The sequence below is a fragment of the Panthera uncia genome, chromosome A2 (assembly GCF_023721935.1).
Source record: "Panthera uncia isolate 11264 chromosome A2, Puncia_PCG_1.0, whole genome shotgun sequence".
Classification (NCBI taxonomy): domain Eukaryota; kingdom Metazoa; phylum Chordata; class Mammalia; order Carnivora; family Felidae; genus Panthera; species Panthera uncia.
Window position 1 is genome coordinate 38,474,428 of NC_064816.1, and position 19,976 is coordinate 38,494,403.

A 19,976-nucleotide genomic window follows, 5' to 3' on the forward strand; every position below is an offset into this window, starting at 1 on the left:
CTTTCTTTCTTTCTTTCTTTCTTTCTTTCTTTCTTTCTTTCTTTCTTAACAAATGAGGAAACTTAAACCTAGGGAAAGAAGTGATTTAGGCAAGGTCACATAGCTGTTTGGTGCAGACATTAATACTCAAGGCTAGAGTATGATCTCTTTCCTCTAGGAACCCACAGTTGGTTAGGGAAATGGGATCACTCTTTTGCATCTAAATCTAGATAAGCTGTCTCCCTGGGCATCAAAAGTACCACAGTATACCCACCCTAATATATCTGGATAGCCACTGCACATATAAAGCCAGTTGCTGTAATTTGTAGTTGTAAAGTCTCGAACATGTTTTTTTAATATTTATTTATTTATTTATTTATTTATTTATTTATTTAGAGACTGAGCGAGGCAGAGGCAGAGAGAGGGAAAGTGAGAATCCCAAGGAAGCTCCGTGCCCGTCAGTGTGAACCATGAGATCATGACCTGAGCCAAAATCAAAAGTCAGATGCTTAACTGACTGATCCCCAGGCGTTAGTGTCTTCTCTAACACTCGTACCTCATTCTCTTCCTTCATGCTAGAAACCAAACCAAATGGAATCTCAATACCTTTCAGTCTCTGAGCTTTCACCACATTCTTCACTAGGTTTTTTTTAAACAACTTCACAGAGGTATAATTTACATTTCATAAAATTCATTCCATTTTCAGTATGCTCTTCAGTGATTTTTTAGTATTGATTGGTGCAAGCCTCACCATTGTCCAGTTCCAGAATATTTCCACGGCCCCAGTAAAATCTCTCTGCCCATTTGCAGTTAATCTTTGTTCCCTTCGGGAGCTGCAGACGAGAAATAATTTCCTTCGTCCCACTATTTGTCTTTTGTGAGCATTTGCGATCGATGGGACCAGGCAATAGGTTGTCTCATGTCTGTCTTCTTTTGTGCAGCACGTTTTGGAGGTTCCTCCATGCTGTGACATGCGTCAGTATTTCATTCCCTTTTACGGATGAATAGTATTCCACTATACAGATGTACCCCATCTTATCTATCCATTTATCAGTTAACAGATATTTGAGTTGTTCCCACTTTTTTTGCTATTGTGAATAAGACTGCTTCCGTTAAGTCTTAATCGTAGTAAGGATTGCTAAGTATAGAGACATTACTTACAGAAGTTTTGGGGGTTTTGAGGGGATTGCTTACTAAAATAAGAAAACACAGAAAACCATGAAGAGGAAAATAAATTCATTCATATACACTTATGCTATTAGTATTCTACACCTTTTTTCTAACCATATATATGATTCTTTTCTTTATAATACTAAATGGTACGTACTTTTTAAAAATTGTTATTTTTTATTAATTTTTTTATTTGAAAGAGAGAGCATGCAAGCAGGGGAGAGGGGCAAAGGGGGAGAATGAGAGAGACAGAAAGTGAGAGAGAGAGAGAGAGAGAGAGAGAGAATCCCAAGCAGGCTCCGTGCTCAGCACAGAATCAAACACAGGGCTCAATCCCACAATCCTGGGATCATGACCTGAACCAAAATCAAGAGTCAGATGCTTAGCCAGGTGCCCCAGTATGTGCTTATTTTAAAATTAATGTTTTCGTGAATAATTTTTCTACATCAGTAACATTCTGTTGAATTGATATACCATAATTTGATCCCAATTACTAGCTAATAATTTATCCCAATGATTAGATAACTCAGATCTATCCATTTGTTTGTCATTATAAATAGCATTAATTGTTGCTATGCTCACAACAGCTATCTACAGACTCAATTCATAAAACTACTTACTTCTGTTTTCTTTCAGATCTTTTCTGGTTCATTGTTTACATAACTTTTTATTTCATCCTGAATGTGGTTTGGTGTGTACTCCAAAGCCATCCTTCCACGTTGACTTAAAAAACATTCTTCGTTGCACAGCACAGGTAAATATCACCCTGAATCTTTTTCTAGGTCTATATTCTATTTCATCAAGCAACTTCTACGTGCCCATACCAGCTTGTCTTAATTATACCTGACTAATGCATCATGATACATAGAGGTTAACACCTCTTTTGTGAACATTGTCTTGTTTCACGTTGTCCTGGAAAGTCCAATTTTTGTTAATATCTATGGCCTGGGAATTTTGAAACAATTTACACATTTTAATAGCAAAATCATCTTCTGAGTTCACCAAGAGAACTCCTGGGTTGAAGGCAACCTTAGGGTAAGTTATTTGTAACACATACAGTCATGGTTCCCTCTTACCCCGTCTTTCTCCATCTTTGTCCATTCCCCCACCTGACCACCATCTTTTATTCAGACCTGAGCTCTGAACTTCCTTCCCTGTCCCTGTGATGAGATGAGTGTGAGCTGTGAATCATAGTGTTCTAAAAAATAAATGCATCTTGAAACCATAGCATCCCTACACAGCATTGCTATGATCTGTATTAGATAGGAATTTTCAATGCACAAAATTCTGGTGTGCCAAAAAAAAGGAACTTTGACTTTCTGTATCTGAACTTCTCTTTCCAGCTGTAATTTGCCAGTCAGTTCATGGTAAACCCAGTCACTTGAGAGTTTTTCCTCCATCTCTTTGGAGGAAGAGACCTCCATTTCAAGAGGTCAATGTTCTTCTCTTCCTCCCTAATTCATCTCATTTCTAAGAACGTTTTCAAAGAATCATGGCATTGAGTAGAACAGGGTGAGCTGAGGAGACTGCTGACCCTTGGAGTCATTGCTCTTGCACAGACGCATGAAACTGTGAAGGCATCCAAGTTCTATCTCATAGCCATGCAGTACACGTCAACTTCTGCTGAGTCACCCCCTCATCGGCACAAGGACCTGTCCTGTCTGTATACCTTAGCATGTTTTAGAGGCCCTACTCTGGCCCTCGTCAGGCAGTGCCCATCCAGAGCTCTAGCCCCTCCCCTTTGTAGCACACCCTCTGGATAGCTGTGACACAATAAGTCCCTATCTAAATGCTCCCGAGTCCACTTGCAAGGTTGATGTAGGCTTCTTTTCCAAGTGACCCTTCTAAAGTCTAACTCTCTCTGGTGTACACAGCCTCACGCCGGAGGGTGACCAAGGGTCAGCTGTTGGCAGGGCCATGGACGAAACTTTGATGTGTGGGTGGGGTGTCCCTGTATGTGTCAGGGGTGGAGGGAGAAGGGGGTAGGCCAGAGGCTGAGGCTTGGGATTCGCTCTCACCACCTCCATGTATAAGTATAGAACTCTTAAAGTTCATTCTGACCTTCTAGGTTGTTATAAAAGCATATGTGTCAGGCATGAGCATAGAGCACATGTTATTTGACAGTGGTTACTTTGGCTTATGACTGCCCAATATTTTAGCAGGTGGTAGGTAGGTCTCCATTTATACTCTTGCCTCAGACCCTGTGAATTCTAGGGGATGGGCCTAATAGGTCTCTATTGCTCAACTTAGTGCCCTTCTCAGGACATAGAACTTTCAGCCATGCTGTGACCCACTCCAGGGCCAAGGAAGCTTACCTCTTCTTGTCTGCTCTGAAGATCTCAGCCATGGGTTCCTCCTTAGTGTTCTCACTCTGCAGAGCCCAGGGAACACCTATGACATGGCCACTCCCAAGGCTCTTTTCCAGTGTCCTCTCAACTCAATTCCCTCCAAATAACTGGAAGATCTTTCATCCTGCCTTGAGTATTGATCCTAGTGTCTCTTTTGAAATCACCAGCAATTACCTTGAAATTTTTAAAACGATACTTACTTTTTTTTTTTTTTTAGTTTAGAAAGCGTATCAGGTGCACAGCTTGATAAACGATCACAAAGCAAGCATGCCCATGCCTACCACCCAGATCAGTAAACAGAACCTGACCACCACCCCCCAAACTCCCTCTCTATCCCCTTTCCAATCACTACCTCTCTCTCCTCCCCAGAGGAAACCAGTATCCTGACGTGGAACAAGAGTAGTTTGGCTTGTTTTTGAACTTCATACAAACACAATCGGTTTAGATTCTTTTGTGTGTGGCTTCTTTCACTCAATATTAGGTTAATCAGATTTACTCATATAGTTGCATGTAGTAGTAGCTTATTTAATCTCATTACCATATAGTATTCCATCAAATGAATATGTACCACTATGTATCCATTCTCCTTTTGTTGAGCATTTGGATTATTTCTAGCTTTTAGCAATTATAAATGAAACTGCCATGAACTTTCTTTTACATAGCTTTGGGTGCACATAGATATGATTTCTACTAAATATATGTTATACCTGCAAGTGGGATTTCTGGGGCATAGATTATGCACACGTTTTGTTAGTAGATTCTGCAATTTTTCCAAAGTATTTGGACCAATTTATCCTCCTACCACTGAGGTATGAGTTTTGGTTGCTTCACAATCTCACCAATGCTAGATAGTATCAGACTTTTTTTTTAAGTTTTTTAAATTTATTTTTGAGAGAGAGAGAGTGAGGAAGGTACAGAGAGACAGGGAGAGAGAGAATCCCAAGCAGTCTACATGATGCCCGTGCAGAGCCCAACAGGGGGGCTCAAACCCCCAGCCTTGAGATAATGACCTGAGCCAAAACCAAGAGTCTGACACTTAACCAACTGAGCCACCCAGGTGCCCCAATATTATCGGACTTTTTGATTTTAGTTATTCTGGTAGAAATCTCACTGTGGGTTTTCACCTCTCAATATTTTATTACAAAATTTTTCAAGCAAACAAAAGAGTCAAAAGAAATGTTACAGTGAATATTTTATGTTCACCTGTACCCTCAATTTTTATACGTACATTTTTAAAGTTAGCTTTAGATTCTATACATAAAGAACATAAAGAATCTAGGTTTTATTAGGAAAAATATAAACAGTATTTCTATCCTCTTTCTGGGCAGAGCAGGGATCTTAACCTTTTAACTTTCTTCTGAACTATCTCAATCAATCTTTCATGTTTTTGTTTATAGATGTTAGTCGCACCCTGATTATAAAACTCCTCCAAAATATTACTTTTTAAAATATTTGTCAATATGTTTTACCTATTTCTTTTCTTTTAAACTTTTTACTTATTTTTGAGAGATAGAGACAGAGCATGAGTGGGGAGGGGCAGAGAGAGAGAGGGAAACACAGAATCCAAAGCAGGCTCCAAGCTGTCAGTACAGAACCTGATGCAGGGCTCGAACTCATGAACTGTGAGATCATGACCTGAGCCCAAGTCAAACGCTCAACCGACTGAGCCGCCCGGCCACTCCTGTTTTACATATTTCTTAACCCACCTCTGCTTCTTACATTCTATTCCTTCTTGAGTTCAGTTTCCTTAGTCTCAAAGTATATGCTTATTATTCATTCACTGAATACTCTCTGGGCGGTACACTTCCAGACTTTGTGCACTGCATTGTACCCTCTGTATTAGATTGCTATTGCTACTATAACAAATTACCACAAAGTTATTGGCTTGAAACAACAGAAATGAACTCACTTAAAGTTCTGGAAGCCAGAAATTTAAAATTTGTTTCAGTGGGCTAAAGCCAACGTGTCAGAAATGCTGGTTCCTTCTGGAGATTCTAGGTCCCGAGCAATTTTGATCCAGCTAGACAAACTCCATTAGTTGCGATGCCTGAGAAGAATCCTCTGTGGCGCTCGGCTCTGCCTTCTGAGCCCACAGCTTTGCCTTCTGAGTTATCCTTTTCTTTTTCTGAAATGAGAGCACATGTTTGCAGTGGAGTTATTTTAGTAACCCATTTACTGCCTGTAGAATGTTGGGGGTCCCATGGCCTTCTTTCCTTTAGTCTTATCTTTCTGCCTGAGCTGGCAGTGTTTCTACTGATGATAACGTTCTCAAAAACCATGTGGGTCTCTCATGTGAGTTGTGAGAATTCATCCTATTAAACACAGGTCTTTGCTGGACAATATCATCTCCATGCTTGGCTTCTGCAGAGACAACTGAGGATATCCATGAGTCACACACCTAATCTCTTTGAAGAGCCCTCTGTGCGGTTGAATATCCAAATATATATGCTCCTTTCCAGGTACTAGCAACATGTTGTCCAGCCACATCCATGACTTTCTCTCCTGAGTATAGTTTCCTTACACTGAATCTTCTAAATTTTTCCATTTCTTGCAAAGTGGATGGGCTGAGAATTTCCCAAAAGTCCTGGTTCCCCTCCACCTTTTTTCAAACAGTTCTTCCCTAAATTTATTTCCTACCTCTCACATTTTACTAAATGCAGCCAGAAGAAACCAGTCCGTACCTTCAACATTCCACTAAGTATCAGAGTTCGTGGAGTACAAATTCTACTTTGCATGTCACTGTGGGACGCAATTCACCTAAGCTTCTAACACTATGTCTAAGGATCTCCTTTCCTCCACTTTTCCGTAATGTGTTTCTCATTTCCCCATGAGCCCTCATCAACAGTTTGTTTAGCATTTTTATTTGTATCAACATTCTGTTTATGACGATTTAAGTATTCCCTGAGACGATATACACCTTCTCTTTTCACTTCCTTGTGAACGCTTACCAGCAACATTTCAAACATCCATATTTCTACCAATAATCTCTTGAAAGAAATCTAAGATTTTTCTATCATGTGCCTCAAAATTCTTCCAGCCTCAGTCCATTAACCAATTCCCCAACTGATTTAATATTTTTAATATTTTTTACGTTTACGCCCTCTAAGTTGAATGACTATTCTTCAGGGCATAGAAGTCCAGGTTCATACATTTTTCTTCAGCACATTGAAAATATCACGTCATTATATTCTGTCTATGTTATGGCTGATGAGAAATCTGGCTTTCGTTCCCTTGCAGGTACACAGATTTTTCTTTCTGCAAATTGAAGTTTCCTTGTTTTTCCTTTATGTTCTGTGTATTTGTTGAAATATATATAGGCCTGTGTTTCTTTTCATTTATCCTGTTTGCAACTCACTATGCTCTATCAGTTTAAGGATTTGTACCTTTTTACAGTTCTATAAAATTCTCAGCCACTTTCATTTTTAACATTGCCCCCTTTTGCCCCATTCTTAGCTTCTGGAAGTTTAATTAGAAGTATATTAAATTGGGGTGCCTGGGTGGTTCAGTCAGTTAAGCATCTGACTCCTGATCTCAGCTCAGGTCTTGATCTCAGGGTCATGAGTTCAAGCCCCACCACGGGCTTCTCGCTGGGTGTGAAGTCTACTTAAAAAAAAAAAAAAAAAAAAAGGATAGTAAATATTCTCACTCTATCCTTTTTGTCTTTTAACCTATTAAGTTTTTATATTTATCTATCTCTTCATACTACATTTTCATCAGTTCCTTATCTTCATTTTTTTAAATCTATCTTCCTTTAGTTTAAAAACACTTAAGTTTTTATATTTATTTATCTCTTTGTACTACATTTTCGTAAGTTCCTTATCTTTTTTTATTCATCTTCCTTTTTTTTGAGTTTTCTTTTCAGTTAGATTTTAAATGCAATTTAACTTTTAAGTTGGGCTTCTAATTTTATTATTAAAAATTTTGTATTACTAGAAGTTATACTTTTTTATTTTCAAATCTTCCCTCTCCCTTTTGGTAGTCTCTTATACCTACATGTAGTTTCCATAACCTCTCTTGTAAAAAAGGTATTGCACATACTTATGTTCTTTTGCACAGTGACTGTTCCAATGTCTGTCCTTTTTACAGATTGTTCTCCACATTTTGTACTTTATGTTGATTCTTTTTTTTCTATCATAATTTATTTTTTTTTAATTTTTTAATGTTTATTTATTTTTGAGAGACAGAGACAGAGTGTGAGGTGGGGAGGGGCAGAGAAAGAGAGAAAGACACAGAATCTGAAGAGGCTCCAGGCTCTGAGCTGTCAGCACAGAGCCCGAAGCAGGGCTCGAACTCACAACTCACAAGCCATGAGATCATGACCTGAGCCGAAGTCGGACGCTTAACTGACTGAGCCACCCAGGCGCCCCTATCATAATTTATTTTATATGCGTGTTTTATAGTTTGGGATGATGAAATCAAGTTCCTTGGAATTTTATGTGTGTGAATTTCCTGAAACCTAGTGTATTCGTTTCTTAGGGTGACCATAGCAAATTACCACAAACTGGGTGGCTTATGGAACAGAAATTTACTGTCTGAGGCTTCAGGATGTCGAGAATTTGAAATCAAGGTGTGACCAGGGCCATGCTCTCTCGGAAGTGCAGAGGAGAGTCCTTCCTAGCCTCTTCCAATTTCTGGTGGCTCACAGCGTCTCTTGGCTGTGTCAGTATGACTTCAATCTCTGCCTCCATATTTACATGGCTGCTTCTTTCATGTATCTGTGTTTCCCTGTGTCGTCTCTTCTTCTTATCAGGATAAGTATGCCAATCATTGGATTGCGGGCCCACCCTACATTCAAGGTGATTCATCTTGGGATCCTTAATCACATCTGCAAAGATCCTATTCCCAAATAAGTCATAGTCTGAGGTTATGACTAGACATAAATTTTAAGGAATCACTCTTCAGCCCACCATACCTAAGATTTAAGTGTGTTTTGCCCATTAAAGTTTGCTTTTGCTTTTGGAACTTGGACTATCTACCACTTTTTAGTTGTTTTAACCTAAAATTTCTCCTTGGATGTTTTCTTTTTCTTCTTCTTTTTTAAATTTATTTTTAGTTATTATTATTATTGTTATTATTATTATTATTATTTTGCCTCACAGAAGCCTATGTGAAAGTGGGTTGTTAAAAATTCTCATATTATTTTCCTCATCTGAGGAACACAGTCAACACAGGCTATATCTTCCCCATCTTCTGTGAGATGGATTGTTTTCTAGATTTCTATCAGGGTGCCACTCTTTGAGGGGACTTGGTTTATTTTTATGGTATTCTTTTTTTTTAATTTTACTTATTAATTGTAGTATAGTTGACATACAATATTATATTACTTTCAGGTGTACAACATAGTGTTTTGACAATTCTGTGCTTTACACAATGTTCACCACAATAAGTGTAGTTACCATCTGTCACCATACAAAGTTATCACAATATTGACTATATCCTGTATGCTGTACTTTTCCTCTCCATTACTTACTTATGTTATAACTGGAAGTTTGTATCTCTTAATCATCTTCACCTATTTCATCTATCCCCGTCACCTCCTCCCCTCTGGCAACCACTAGTTTATTCTCCATATTTATGAGTCTATTTCCATTTTCAGTTTGTTTCTTTGTTTATTTGTCTGTTTCTTTTAAGTTTTAGATTCCATCTATAAGTGAAACCACGTGGTATTTGTCTTTTTCTGTCTGACTTGTTTCACTTAACAGAGTACCTTCTAGGGGCACCTGGGTGGTTCAGTCAGTCAAGTGTCCCACTCTTGGTTTCGGCTCAGGTCATGATTTCAAGATTTGTGAGTTTGAGCCCCATGCAAGGCTCTGCGATGACATTTTTTAATGGGATTTTTTTTTTTTAAACTGTTGAGTTTTAAGGGTTCTTTGTATATTTTGGATAACAGTCCATGATCTATTTTGTCTATTGAGATTATTTTCTTCCAGTCTGTAGTTTGTCTTCCAGTTCTCTTGAGATTGTCTTTCGCAGAGCAGAAGTTTTTTATTATAATGAAGTCTAGTTTATCAATTATTTCTTTCATGGATTGTGCCTTTGGTGTTGTCACATACAAGGTCATCTAGGTTTTCTCCTATGTTATGTTCTAGGAGTTTGATAGTTTGGCATTTTACATTTAGGTCTAAGATCCATTTTAAGTTAACTTTTGTGAAGGCTGTAAGGTTTAGGTATAGATTTTTTTTTTTTTTTTTTGCATGTGGATGTCCTATTGTTCCAGCACATTTGTTGAAGGGACTATCCTTGCTTCATTGTATTGTCTTTGCTCCTTTGCCGAAGATCAGTTGACTATACTTATGGGGGTCTATTTCTGGGCTCTCTAGTCTGTTCCATTGGTCTATTGTCTATTCTTTTACCAATACCACAATGTCTTGATTACTGTAGCTTTATAGTAAGTCTTGAAGTCAGGTAGCACCAGTCTTCCAATTCGGTTCTTCTCCTTCAGTGTTATACAAGTTATTTTAAGTCTTTTGCCTCTCCATATAAACTTTTGAATCAGTTTGTCAGTATCCACAAAATAACTTGCTGGTATTCTGATTGGAATTGCATTTAATCTATAGATCAAATTGGGAAGATCTGATATCTTGACAACATTGAGCCTTCCTACACATGAACATGGAATCTTTCCATTTATTTAGTTCTCTGAATTTTTTCATCAAATTCTGTAGCTTTCCTTATATAGATCTTACACATATTTTGTTAGATTTATACTTACGTATTTCACTTTGGAGGGTGTTATTTATTATACATGGTATTGTGTTTACAGATTTCAAATTCCACTTGTTCAACGCTAGTATGTAGGAAAGTGACTGACTTCTGTATGTTAACCTTGTATCTCGCATTCCTGCTATAACTGCTTACTAATTTCAGGAGTTTTTGTCCATTCGTTTGAATTTCCTGCATAGACAATTATGTAATCTTTAAACAAAGTAGTTTCATTTCTTCTTTCCAAATCCGCATACCTGTATTTTCTTTTCTTGTTTTATTGAAATAGCTAGGACTTCCAGTATGATGTTGAAAAGAATGGTAAGAGGGAAAAACTTTGCCTTGTTCCTGATCTTAATGGGAAAAGTTCTCATCATTAAGTACGATGTAACCTGTAGTTTACTGTTAATGTTCTTTATCAAGTTGAGGAAAGTCTCTTTATTTCTAGTTTTCTGAGAGTTTTTCTCAAGAATGGGTGTTGAATTTTTTCTGCACCCATTGACATTTGATGTGATTTTTTTCTTTAAATCCTGTTGACATGATAAATTACATTAGTTGATTTTTTAATGTTGAACCCACCCTTGTATACCTGGAATAAATCTCACTTGTTCATAGTGTATAAATCTTCCTATACACTGTTGGATTCGATTTGCTAATTTTTTTGAGGATTTTTGTATCTATGTTCATGAGAGATACTGGACTATAGTTTTCTTGTATGTCTTTTTCTGATTCTGGTATTAGGGTAATGCTAGCCTGATAGAATAAGGAAGCATTCTCTCTGCTTCTATTTTCTGAAAGAATTTTAGAGACAACTGGCATACTTTCTTCCTTCAGTGTTTGTTAGAATTCATCCATGAATCCACCTGGGCCTTGTGTTTTCAATTTTGGAAGTTTACTAATTATCATTATTTTTTAATTTATATTTTACTTAGTTTATTGTGCAATATCGGGTTTAGGAGTGGGGAAATTTATTAATTATTGATTCGATTTCTTTAGTAGCTATAGGCCTTTTCAGTTCATCTATTTCTTCTGGTGGTTGTTGTGTCAGATTGTTATTTACAAGGAATTGGTTTATCAAATTGCAGGCATAAAGTTGTTCACAGTATTCTTTCATTATCTTTTAAACCATCCATGGAAATTGTAGTGATACCTTATCTTTCATTTTTGATATGAGTCATCTATATCTTTTCTTTTTCTTAGTCTGGCTAGCAGTTTATCTATTTTGTTGGTCTTTTCAAAGATACAGCTTTTGGTTTTACTTTGTTGATTTGCACCTTTTAATTTCATTGATTTTTGGTCTAATTTTTATTATTTCTTTTATCTTACTTTAGATATAATTTGTTCTTCTTTTTTTAGATTCCTAAGGTGGAATCTTAGGTTATTGGTTTTCCACCTTTCTCTTTTCTAATATAGGCATCAAATGCTATAAATTTCCCTCGAAGCCCTGCTTTCCCTGAATCCCACAAATTTTGATAAGTTGTATTTCCATTTTCACTTAGTTCAAATATATATATATATATTTGAACTATATATATTTATATATGTAAATATATATAGTTTGTTTTAATTTTAGAGAGTATTGTGAGCAGGGGAGATGGGCAGATGGGGAGAGAGAGACAGAATCTCAAGTAGGCTCCATGTTCAGTGCAGAACTGAATGCGGGGCTCAATCCCATGACACTGAGATCATGACCTGAGCCAAACTCAAGAGTCAGATGTTCAAGTAACTGAGCCACCTACGTGCCCCTAGTTCAAAATATTTTAAAGTTTCTCTTGAGATTTCTACTTTCACCCGTGTGTTTTGGAAAAGTGTGTTGTTTAATTTCCATGTATTTTAGAGTTTTTCCGTTACCTCTTGTATTGATTTTTAGCTTAATTCCATTGCGTTCTGAGAACAGGCATTGAATAATTTATATTCTTTTAATTTTGTTAAGGTGCATTTGATAGCTCAGACTGTGGTCTATCTTGGTGAATCTTCCATGTGAGCTTGAAAACAGTGTGTATTCTGTTTTTGTTGGATGAAGTAGTTTATAGATGTCAATTATAGATGGATCAAAAGTGCTATGTCTTTAATGATTTCTTTCCTGATGAATGTGTCCATATCTGACAGACTGCTGGTAAAGTCAAGTCTCTAACTATAGCAGCGGATTCACCTACTTGTGGCATTGCTATCAGTTTTTGCCTCACGTATTTTGGTGCTCTTTTCTTAGATGAATACACATTAAGGATTGTTATGTCTTCTTAAAAAATTGACCCATATATCAATATGTAATTTCCTTCTTTACCCTTGATAATTTTCTTCCTCTGAAATCTGCTGCTTTTGAAATTAATGTAGCTACTCCAGCTTTCTTTTGATGAGTGTTAGCATGGTATAACTTTCTCCACCCCTTTGCTTTTCCATCCTTTAACTTTTAATCTTTATATGTCTTTGTATTTAAAGTGGGTTTCGTACATATAATATACAGTTGGGTCTTGTCTTTTGATTCACACTGAAAATCTCTTTTATTTAGTGTATTTAGACAATTGATATTTAGAGCAGTTATTGATATAGTTTGATTAAAATGTATTCTATTTGTTACTGTTTTTGATTCATTGCACTTTTCATTTATTCCTGTTTTTTTTTTCTTCCCTTTCTGCTTTTTGTGGTTTTAGTCAAGTGTATTACATAATTAAATTTTCCCTCCTCCCTTAGCATATCAATTATACTTCTTTCTAAAAATAGGATTTGCAATATACATTTACAACTAATCCAAGTCTGCTCTTAAACAGCACTATACTGCCTCACAAGTAGTGCAAGTACCTTACAGTAAAAAAATATTTCTAATGCCCTCCTTCCATTCCTTTTATTATCGCTGCCATTCATGTCACTTATACATACCTCTAAGCATCAGACACATTATTGCTATTATTATTTTAAACAAACTGGCCTTTTTAAGATCAATAAAGAATAAGAAAAAAAAGTTTTTATTTTACCTTATTCCCTCTTTAAGCATCAAAGATGCTCTTCCTTTCTTTATGTAGATCTCATTTTTTTTCTTACCTATATCATTTTCCTTCTTTCTTTCTTTCTTCTTTATTTTTTTAATTTTTTTTAACGTTTATTTATATTGAGAGACAGAGTGTGAACGGGGGAGGGGCAAAGAGAGAGGAAGACACAGAATCCCAAGCAGGCTCCAGGCTCTGAGCTGTCAGCACAGATCCAAACACGGGGCTGGAACTCACAAACCACGAGGTCATGACTTGAGTCAAAGTGAGAAGCTTAACTGACTGAGCTACCCAGGGGCCCACATTTTCCTTCTCTCTGAAGAAACTCTTTTAACATTTCTTGTATGGCAGATCTGGCAACAAATTCTACCAATTTTTGTTTTTCTGAGAAAGTCTGTTTCTCCTTCACCTTTGAAAGATAATTTATGAGGATACAGAATTCTAGGTTGGTAAATTTTTCTTATAAATCCTTATGTATTACACTTACTCTTTTCTTGCCTGCAAGGTTTTGGAGAAGTTGGACATAATTCTCATCTTTGCTCTTCTATAGTTAGAACATTTCTTTATATCCGGCCTCTTTCAAAATTTTTTCTTTATCTTTGATTTTATGCAGCTTGAATACGATATTCCTAGGTGTAGTCTTTCGGACCTTTATTTTGCTTGGTGTTCTCCGAGCTTCCTTGACCTGTGGTTTGCTTTATGACATGAATTTGGAGAAAATTCTCAGTCATTTTTGCTTATAAAATTTCTTCTGCTTCTTTCTTTCTTTTGTTCTCTTTCTGGTATTCCCACTACATGTGTGTTACACCTTTTGTAGATATCCCACATGCCTTGGTTGTCTGTTCCTTCAGTCTTATTTTCAGATTTAGGAGTCTCTATTGACATGTTTGTAAGCTCAGAGATGCTTTCCTCAGCTGCGTCTAGTCTGCTGATGGGCCCATCAAAGGCATTCTTCATTTCTGTTACAGTCTGTTCACCTGATTTATGAAAAGTTATTGGGAATGCACTGGGAGAGAAGATGGGTTTTTCAACAAGCGGGCCAATTAAGTATCCATATAGAAAAATATAATCCTGATCTTTACCTTATACTTTACACAAACACACATACACAAAAATAACCCACAATGAGTTGTATACCTACTTGTGGAAACTAGAACAATAAAGTGTCTAGAACTGTAGTATGCAATATAGCAGCCACTAGCCCAATATGACTATTTATATAAAATTATAAAAATTTCAGTTCCCCAATCATAGTAGCTACATTTTAAGTGTTCAATAGCCACATGAGGCCAATGGCTACCATATTAATATAGTGTAGATATACAACATTTAGTGTAGACATAAAACATTTCCATCATCAGAGAAAGTACGATCATACAACTATATACTAGAATGAAATAAAATAATTTCTTTGTGACTAAGGCAAACATTTGTTAGACAAAACACCAAGTATACCAAACATAAAAGAAAAGATTGAAAAATTGGACTTCACTAAATTGAGAAATTCTCTTTATCAAAAGATACCATTAAAAGAGGGAAAAGCCACATAGAGACAAGTTATTTGCAAAATGTATATCTGACAAAAGTAATATAGTAATATAGTAATAATATGTAAAGGACTCCCACAAATTAATAAGAAAGAGACAAATGCCCTAACCCCCACCCCCAAATAAGCAAAAGACCCAAAGAGGCACTTCACAAAAGAAGATACCCAAATCGTCAATAAATATGTAAAAGGTGCTCAAGGGAAATGAGAATTCAAACTGTAACACAAGATTTTACACACTCACCAGCATGGCTAAAACTGGATTAGCACACAAGATCAAGTATAGGTGGGTATGTGGAGTAAATTGGAGTGCTATTGGGAGGGCAGATTGGTACAACCATTTTCAGAAACCATTTGGCAGCATCTAAAACTAAATAAATGCCCACCGTATGACCCAGAAATTCCACTTTAGGACACATACTGAAAAGAGATGTGTGTTTATGTCCAGCACTAGATTTGTACAAAATGTTCCTAATAGCTGGAAATAATTTCATTATCTCAATAGTAAAAATGAATAAAATAAAAATAATAAAATGAATAAAAAATAATAAGTTATTGTATATTCATATAATGGAATACTGCCCATCAAACAAACCAACATATATACAAGCAAACCAACTGATACATGGAAAAACATGAATTGACCTCACAGACAATATGTTGAATGAGCATACATATCATATAGTTCTATTTATATAATGTTTCAAAGAGAAGACAAAATTAATCTATGATTATAGAAGCTAGAGTAATTATTATCCTTGAATGTAACCCCTGGGAGAGGGCATAAAGAGTCTTCCGAGATGTTAGAAAAGTTCTATATCTTGGTTTTTGTGGTATATCCAGTTATACAATTAAGAACTATATATGCTAGGGGTGCCTGGGTGGCTCAGTCGGTTGAGTGTCCAACTTTTGATTTCAGCTCAAGTCATGATGTGATGGTAGTAGGATTGAGCCTTATGTTGGTCTCTGCATTGAGCGTGGAGCCTGCTTAAGATTCTTGTTCTCTCTCTCTCTCTCTTTCTCCCTCTGCCCCCTCCCCTGCTCAATCTCTCTCTCTCCTTCTCTTAAAATATATGCATGTATATTGTATATATATATATAATATATATATGTATATATATATATATTACTGTCCATAAATAATCACTTGAAAACATATAAACATATATATATGTATGTGTAATGTGTATCTGTGTGTGTTCATATATGTGTATGTGTGTGTGTCTATGTATGTATACACACACATATAATTGGTAGTAAGTGTTGTATAGGAAACAAAATGGGCAAATAGTAATAGGAGGAACACCATCTCCTTAAAAAAGGAAGTCCGCAATAGTCTTGCTAAGGAGGTGGCTTTAGGCCAAGATCTAAATATTGAAGTGCCTTCCAGAGCCTGGATTCAGCAAAAGGAACTGCAAGCACAAAGACACTGAAGCAAGGAAAAGCCAGGAATGGTAGAGGCCCTGATGGAAAGCCACTGGAGCTGGAAGGAGCCCCAGGATGGATGTAGTTGGAGCTGCAGTCAGGGGCCAGATCATGCTGGATTTAGATGCTATGGTAAGGAGTTCAGACTTATTCAAAGAACCATGAAGAATCACTGCAGAGTTTTAAACAGGGGACAAATAAGATTCAATTTATGTTTCTTAAAAAAAGTCGTCCTGTCTTAAAACTTGGAAGAAGGCATGGGAAGAAACAAGGAGAATAATTAAAGGTAATTGCTATTGCATGTAGGCTGTAAAATAGCCACATCACGTAACAGGGGTGGAGACTGGGGGGTGGGGAGTGGAGTTGTCACAATTTATATGGAATATGGTAGGAATGAGGCTATTAAGAATTTATCAACATTTGGTCTTGTCAGGCAATCATGATTGGCAATTCAGAAGGAGAGAGCTGGACAGATGGCAATCATATTTTAGAAGTAGCTTTGACAGAATTTGCTCGTTCTCTGGATATGGGAGGTGAGAAAGGCAGACTTCTAAAATGACTCCCAATAATCCTGGCCTCCTGATATTCAAGCCCTTGTGTAATCTTCTCCTCTTGAGTATGAATGAGATTTAATGACTTGCTTCTAGCAAGAAGAACAAGACAGAGTGACAGAATGTCACTTCTGAAATTAGGTTATAAAAGACTGTGGCTTTTGTATTGCTGCATCCTTCCTCTGACTCTTCTTACAGGCTTAGGCTTTTGCTGATAGAGAGGGTCACCCGACAAGGAACAGAGAGCATCTTCTGGCCAAAAGATAGCAAGGAACAGAGGCTCTCAGTTCATTGGCCAGAAAGAAACTGGATTCTTCCAGCAACCATGTACGGGAGCTTAGAAGTGGATCCTTCCCCAGTTGAACCTTCAGATGAGACCACAGTTCTGAGCCAACACTTTATTGCAGCTCTGTGAGAGCTTGTGAAGCAGAGGACCTACCTAAGGTGTTCTGGATTCTTCACACACAGAAATGATGAGATAGTATGTGCATTATCTTATGCTACCAAATTTGGGAGTAGTTTGTTATGAACAACAGATAATAATAACTAATAATAGATGATAGGTAACTAATGCAGGAGGTGAGGGAAACAGAGAAATCAAGGATGACTGCCACCTAATTTCTGGCTTGAGCAACTAAGTGTCTAGAGATATCAAAACTCCAGGAGGAGAAACAGATTTCAGGAGTGAGGGTGGGGGTCAAATAAACAAGCATTTTGTGCATTAAACATCCAAGCAAGAAGTTGTGTGAGCCATAGATAGATATGGAGTCTGGAACCCCTTTTTCATGATGTCAGAAGTGGTACTTCTCCGCCAATCAGAGCAGTGAAATCCAAAAGTTGAGTATGGATTTAGAAGAAGGAGGTAAGTCAGTAGAGTTTAAGAAAATTAAGTCCTCTGTTTGGTCAAGCATAATTATCCCAAGTTCCATTTTGGTGTTTGAGGCTAAAACTCCAGGTGCTACTTCATTGTCCCTATGCCTAATTTTATCCTTGTTGTATGTGTCCTCCTTGAGGAAGAAGAGAGGCGGTAAGACAGAGTATGGGAGTTTTTGCTTCACTGGGCCACATAGCAACATGACGGTGGCCATTTCTAAATCTGAAAGGCCTATACACCAAGCTTTAGCATAGCTCAGCATTTCTCTGCAAGGCGTCCATGTCGGCACTTGGCCCAGGACAATTCTTGTTGTGCTATTGTGTCCTGAGCATTGTAAGAGGGTTAGCATATGACAGTAGAACGAGCCAATCATTGTGACAACCCAAAACATCCTTTTCACATTTCCAGATGCCTCCTATTGGAATGGTACCTCACCCTCATAGAGAACCAATGGTAGCCTACGCTTGACCTTGCACTCTGCCATTTCCGTGGTGCCTGCTTTGAAGTGTTTCCAGATTAGTAAACATTCTCATTCCTAAAATTTTAAATACAATGGGATCCCAAATAATTAAAATACAATGTTAATATAAGAATGATTCAGAATATAATTGAATTTAAGAAAAAAATTTTAATGTTTATTTTTGAGAGAGACAGAGAGTGAGTGGGGGAGGGGCAGAGAGTGAGAAGGAGACACAGAATCTGAAGCAGGCTCCAGGCTCTGAGTTGTCAGCAGAGTCCGATGCAGGGCTTGAACCCACGAACCGTGAGATCATGACCTGAGCTAAAGTGGGGAGTTAAACTAACTGAGCAACCCAGGCTACCCAGGAATATAATTGACTTTGAAATGATTTATGGGGTGCCTGAGTGGCTCAGTTGGTTGGGCGGCCGACTTCGGCTCGGGTCATGATCTCACAGCTCATGAGCTCGAGCCCCATATAAGGCTCTGTGCTGACAGTTCGAAGCCTGGATCCTGATTCAGATTCTGTCTCTCCCCCTCTCTGTCCCTCCCCGACTCAGGCTCTGTCTCTGTCTCTCTCTCTCAAAAATAAATAAACGTTAAAATTTTTTTTAAAAAAATTAATGATCTATAAGTCAACATGGAATCTGGTAGAAACTCAGAGACATTGTTATAACTGATCTTCTTTGGCCATGCTGAAAAGAGAGTTAATAGAACATTGGCTGGCAGTTCATAGTGAATAACACTTTGTGTCCTAATGCTTCAGATTTGTGACTGGAGATGCCCTGAAAGAATAGTTTGAAAGTTCTAAAACTTAATCTGGTGACTATAGCTGTGAAGGTCTCACAAGACTCTATTTGTACGTTGGGGGTAAAGTTATTACTCTATCTCAAATCTGTGTCAGAGAGAAAAAATATTTGCATTTACATATTTATGATAAGCTACGTTTTATTGTAGTGATTATCACAGAGCTTTTATTGGGCACCTATTGTGAGCCAGGTACTGTGCTAGTTTCTTTGAATGTGTTTTTAAATTTAATGATAATACTGCCGCTGCGGAGAGCAGTATTATCATTCCCAGTTTGCATGTAAGGACATGAAGGTTCTAATTGTGCAACTTGCTCAGGATCACTAAGCCAGTAGGAGACTGAGTCAGATTTTAAACCCAGACTTTGAAATTTTTTCTATGACTTCTTTAGACTACGTGGACCTGGAGTGATTTGGTCCAACAGATAGCCACCAAGTGCCAGGCCCTGCATTGGGCAAACAGAACAGAGATGCCCCTGCCTGAATGGAAGTGTATAAATAGGTGCACGGGTGTGTGGAAAGACGGATAAAAATAAATGATGGGGAGAATGCATACAATAATGAGATGCAACCGGAGGGTAAGTGAGTGAGTGACCGAATGAGGGAGGAAATGGAATGGTTAGGGAGGGAATGAATGGATGGATGGATGGGCGAGTAGATGGAAGGATGAATTAAAGAATGAATGAATGAATGAATGAATGAAGAGGTATTGAGGCTGCCCTACCTGAATCCGAAGCGCCAGTCTCCCAGCTGCTGCCGGGTGGGTGGACGGGCGGCTACTCCACACAGTACGGTAGACGCGGGCTGCTCCTCCTCGAGCCCCGCTCGCGCCTCCTCCTTCCCTCCCGCCCCCTCCTCGTCCTCCTCCTCCTTCGTCGCCCGCCCGCCGGCCGGCCGCCCGGACCCCAGTCCCCGGCGGGCGGGCAGAGGAGGCGGCCGCCCCGCTCTACTGCGCTGGCCCCGCCGCAGCTGCCCGGCGCGCAGCGATGCGCAGAGGGGCCGCGCCGCCCGGGGGCCGCCGCCGCCGCGCCGCACCATGAAGCTCCGCAGCAAGGCGGCGGCGCTGCTCCTGCTCGCGCTGGCCGCGCTGCTGCTCGCGCTGCTGTCTCTGCGCGCCAGCCGCGCCGAGCCCCC

At 38.3% G+C, this 19,976-nt stretch overlaps 2 protein-coding genes and 1 long non-coding RNA gene across 3 annotated transcripts in view; all 3 read left to right on the plus strand.

Annotated features, from left to right (window-relative positions):
• The window catches only part of LOC125929572 (uncharacterized), a 27,340-nt gene extending 9,252 nt beyond the window's left edge, over positions 1 to 18,088 (plus strand). Inside the window, exons 2-3 of the long non-coding RNA XR_007459910.1 lie at positions 1,786 to 1,903; positions 17,988 to 18,088. This is a non-coding gene — a long non-coding RNA (uncharacterized LOC125929572). The remainder of the gene's footprint in view (positions 1 to 1,785; positions 1,904 to 17,987) is intronic.
• PPP4R2 (protein phosphatase 4 regulatory subunit 2) overlaps positions 1 to 19,976 on the plus strand; it is a 411,406-nt gene that overhangs the window by 224,169 nt on the left and 167,261 nt on the right. The gene's annotated exons all lie outside the window — the stretch shown is intronic.
• The window catches only part of GXYLT2 (glucoside xylosyltransferase 2), a 97,663-nt gene continuing 97,565 nt past the window's right edge, over positions 19,879 to 19,976 (plus strand). Inside the window, exon 1 of the mRNA XM_049643171.1 lies at positions 19,879 to 19,965. Within this exon, the coding sequence (XP_049499128.1) occupies positions 19,879 to 19,965 (87 nt within the window). The remainder of the gene's footprint in view (positions 19,966 to 19,976) is intronic.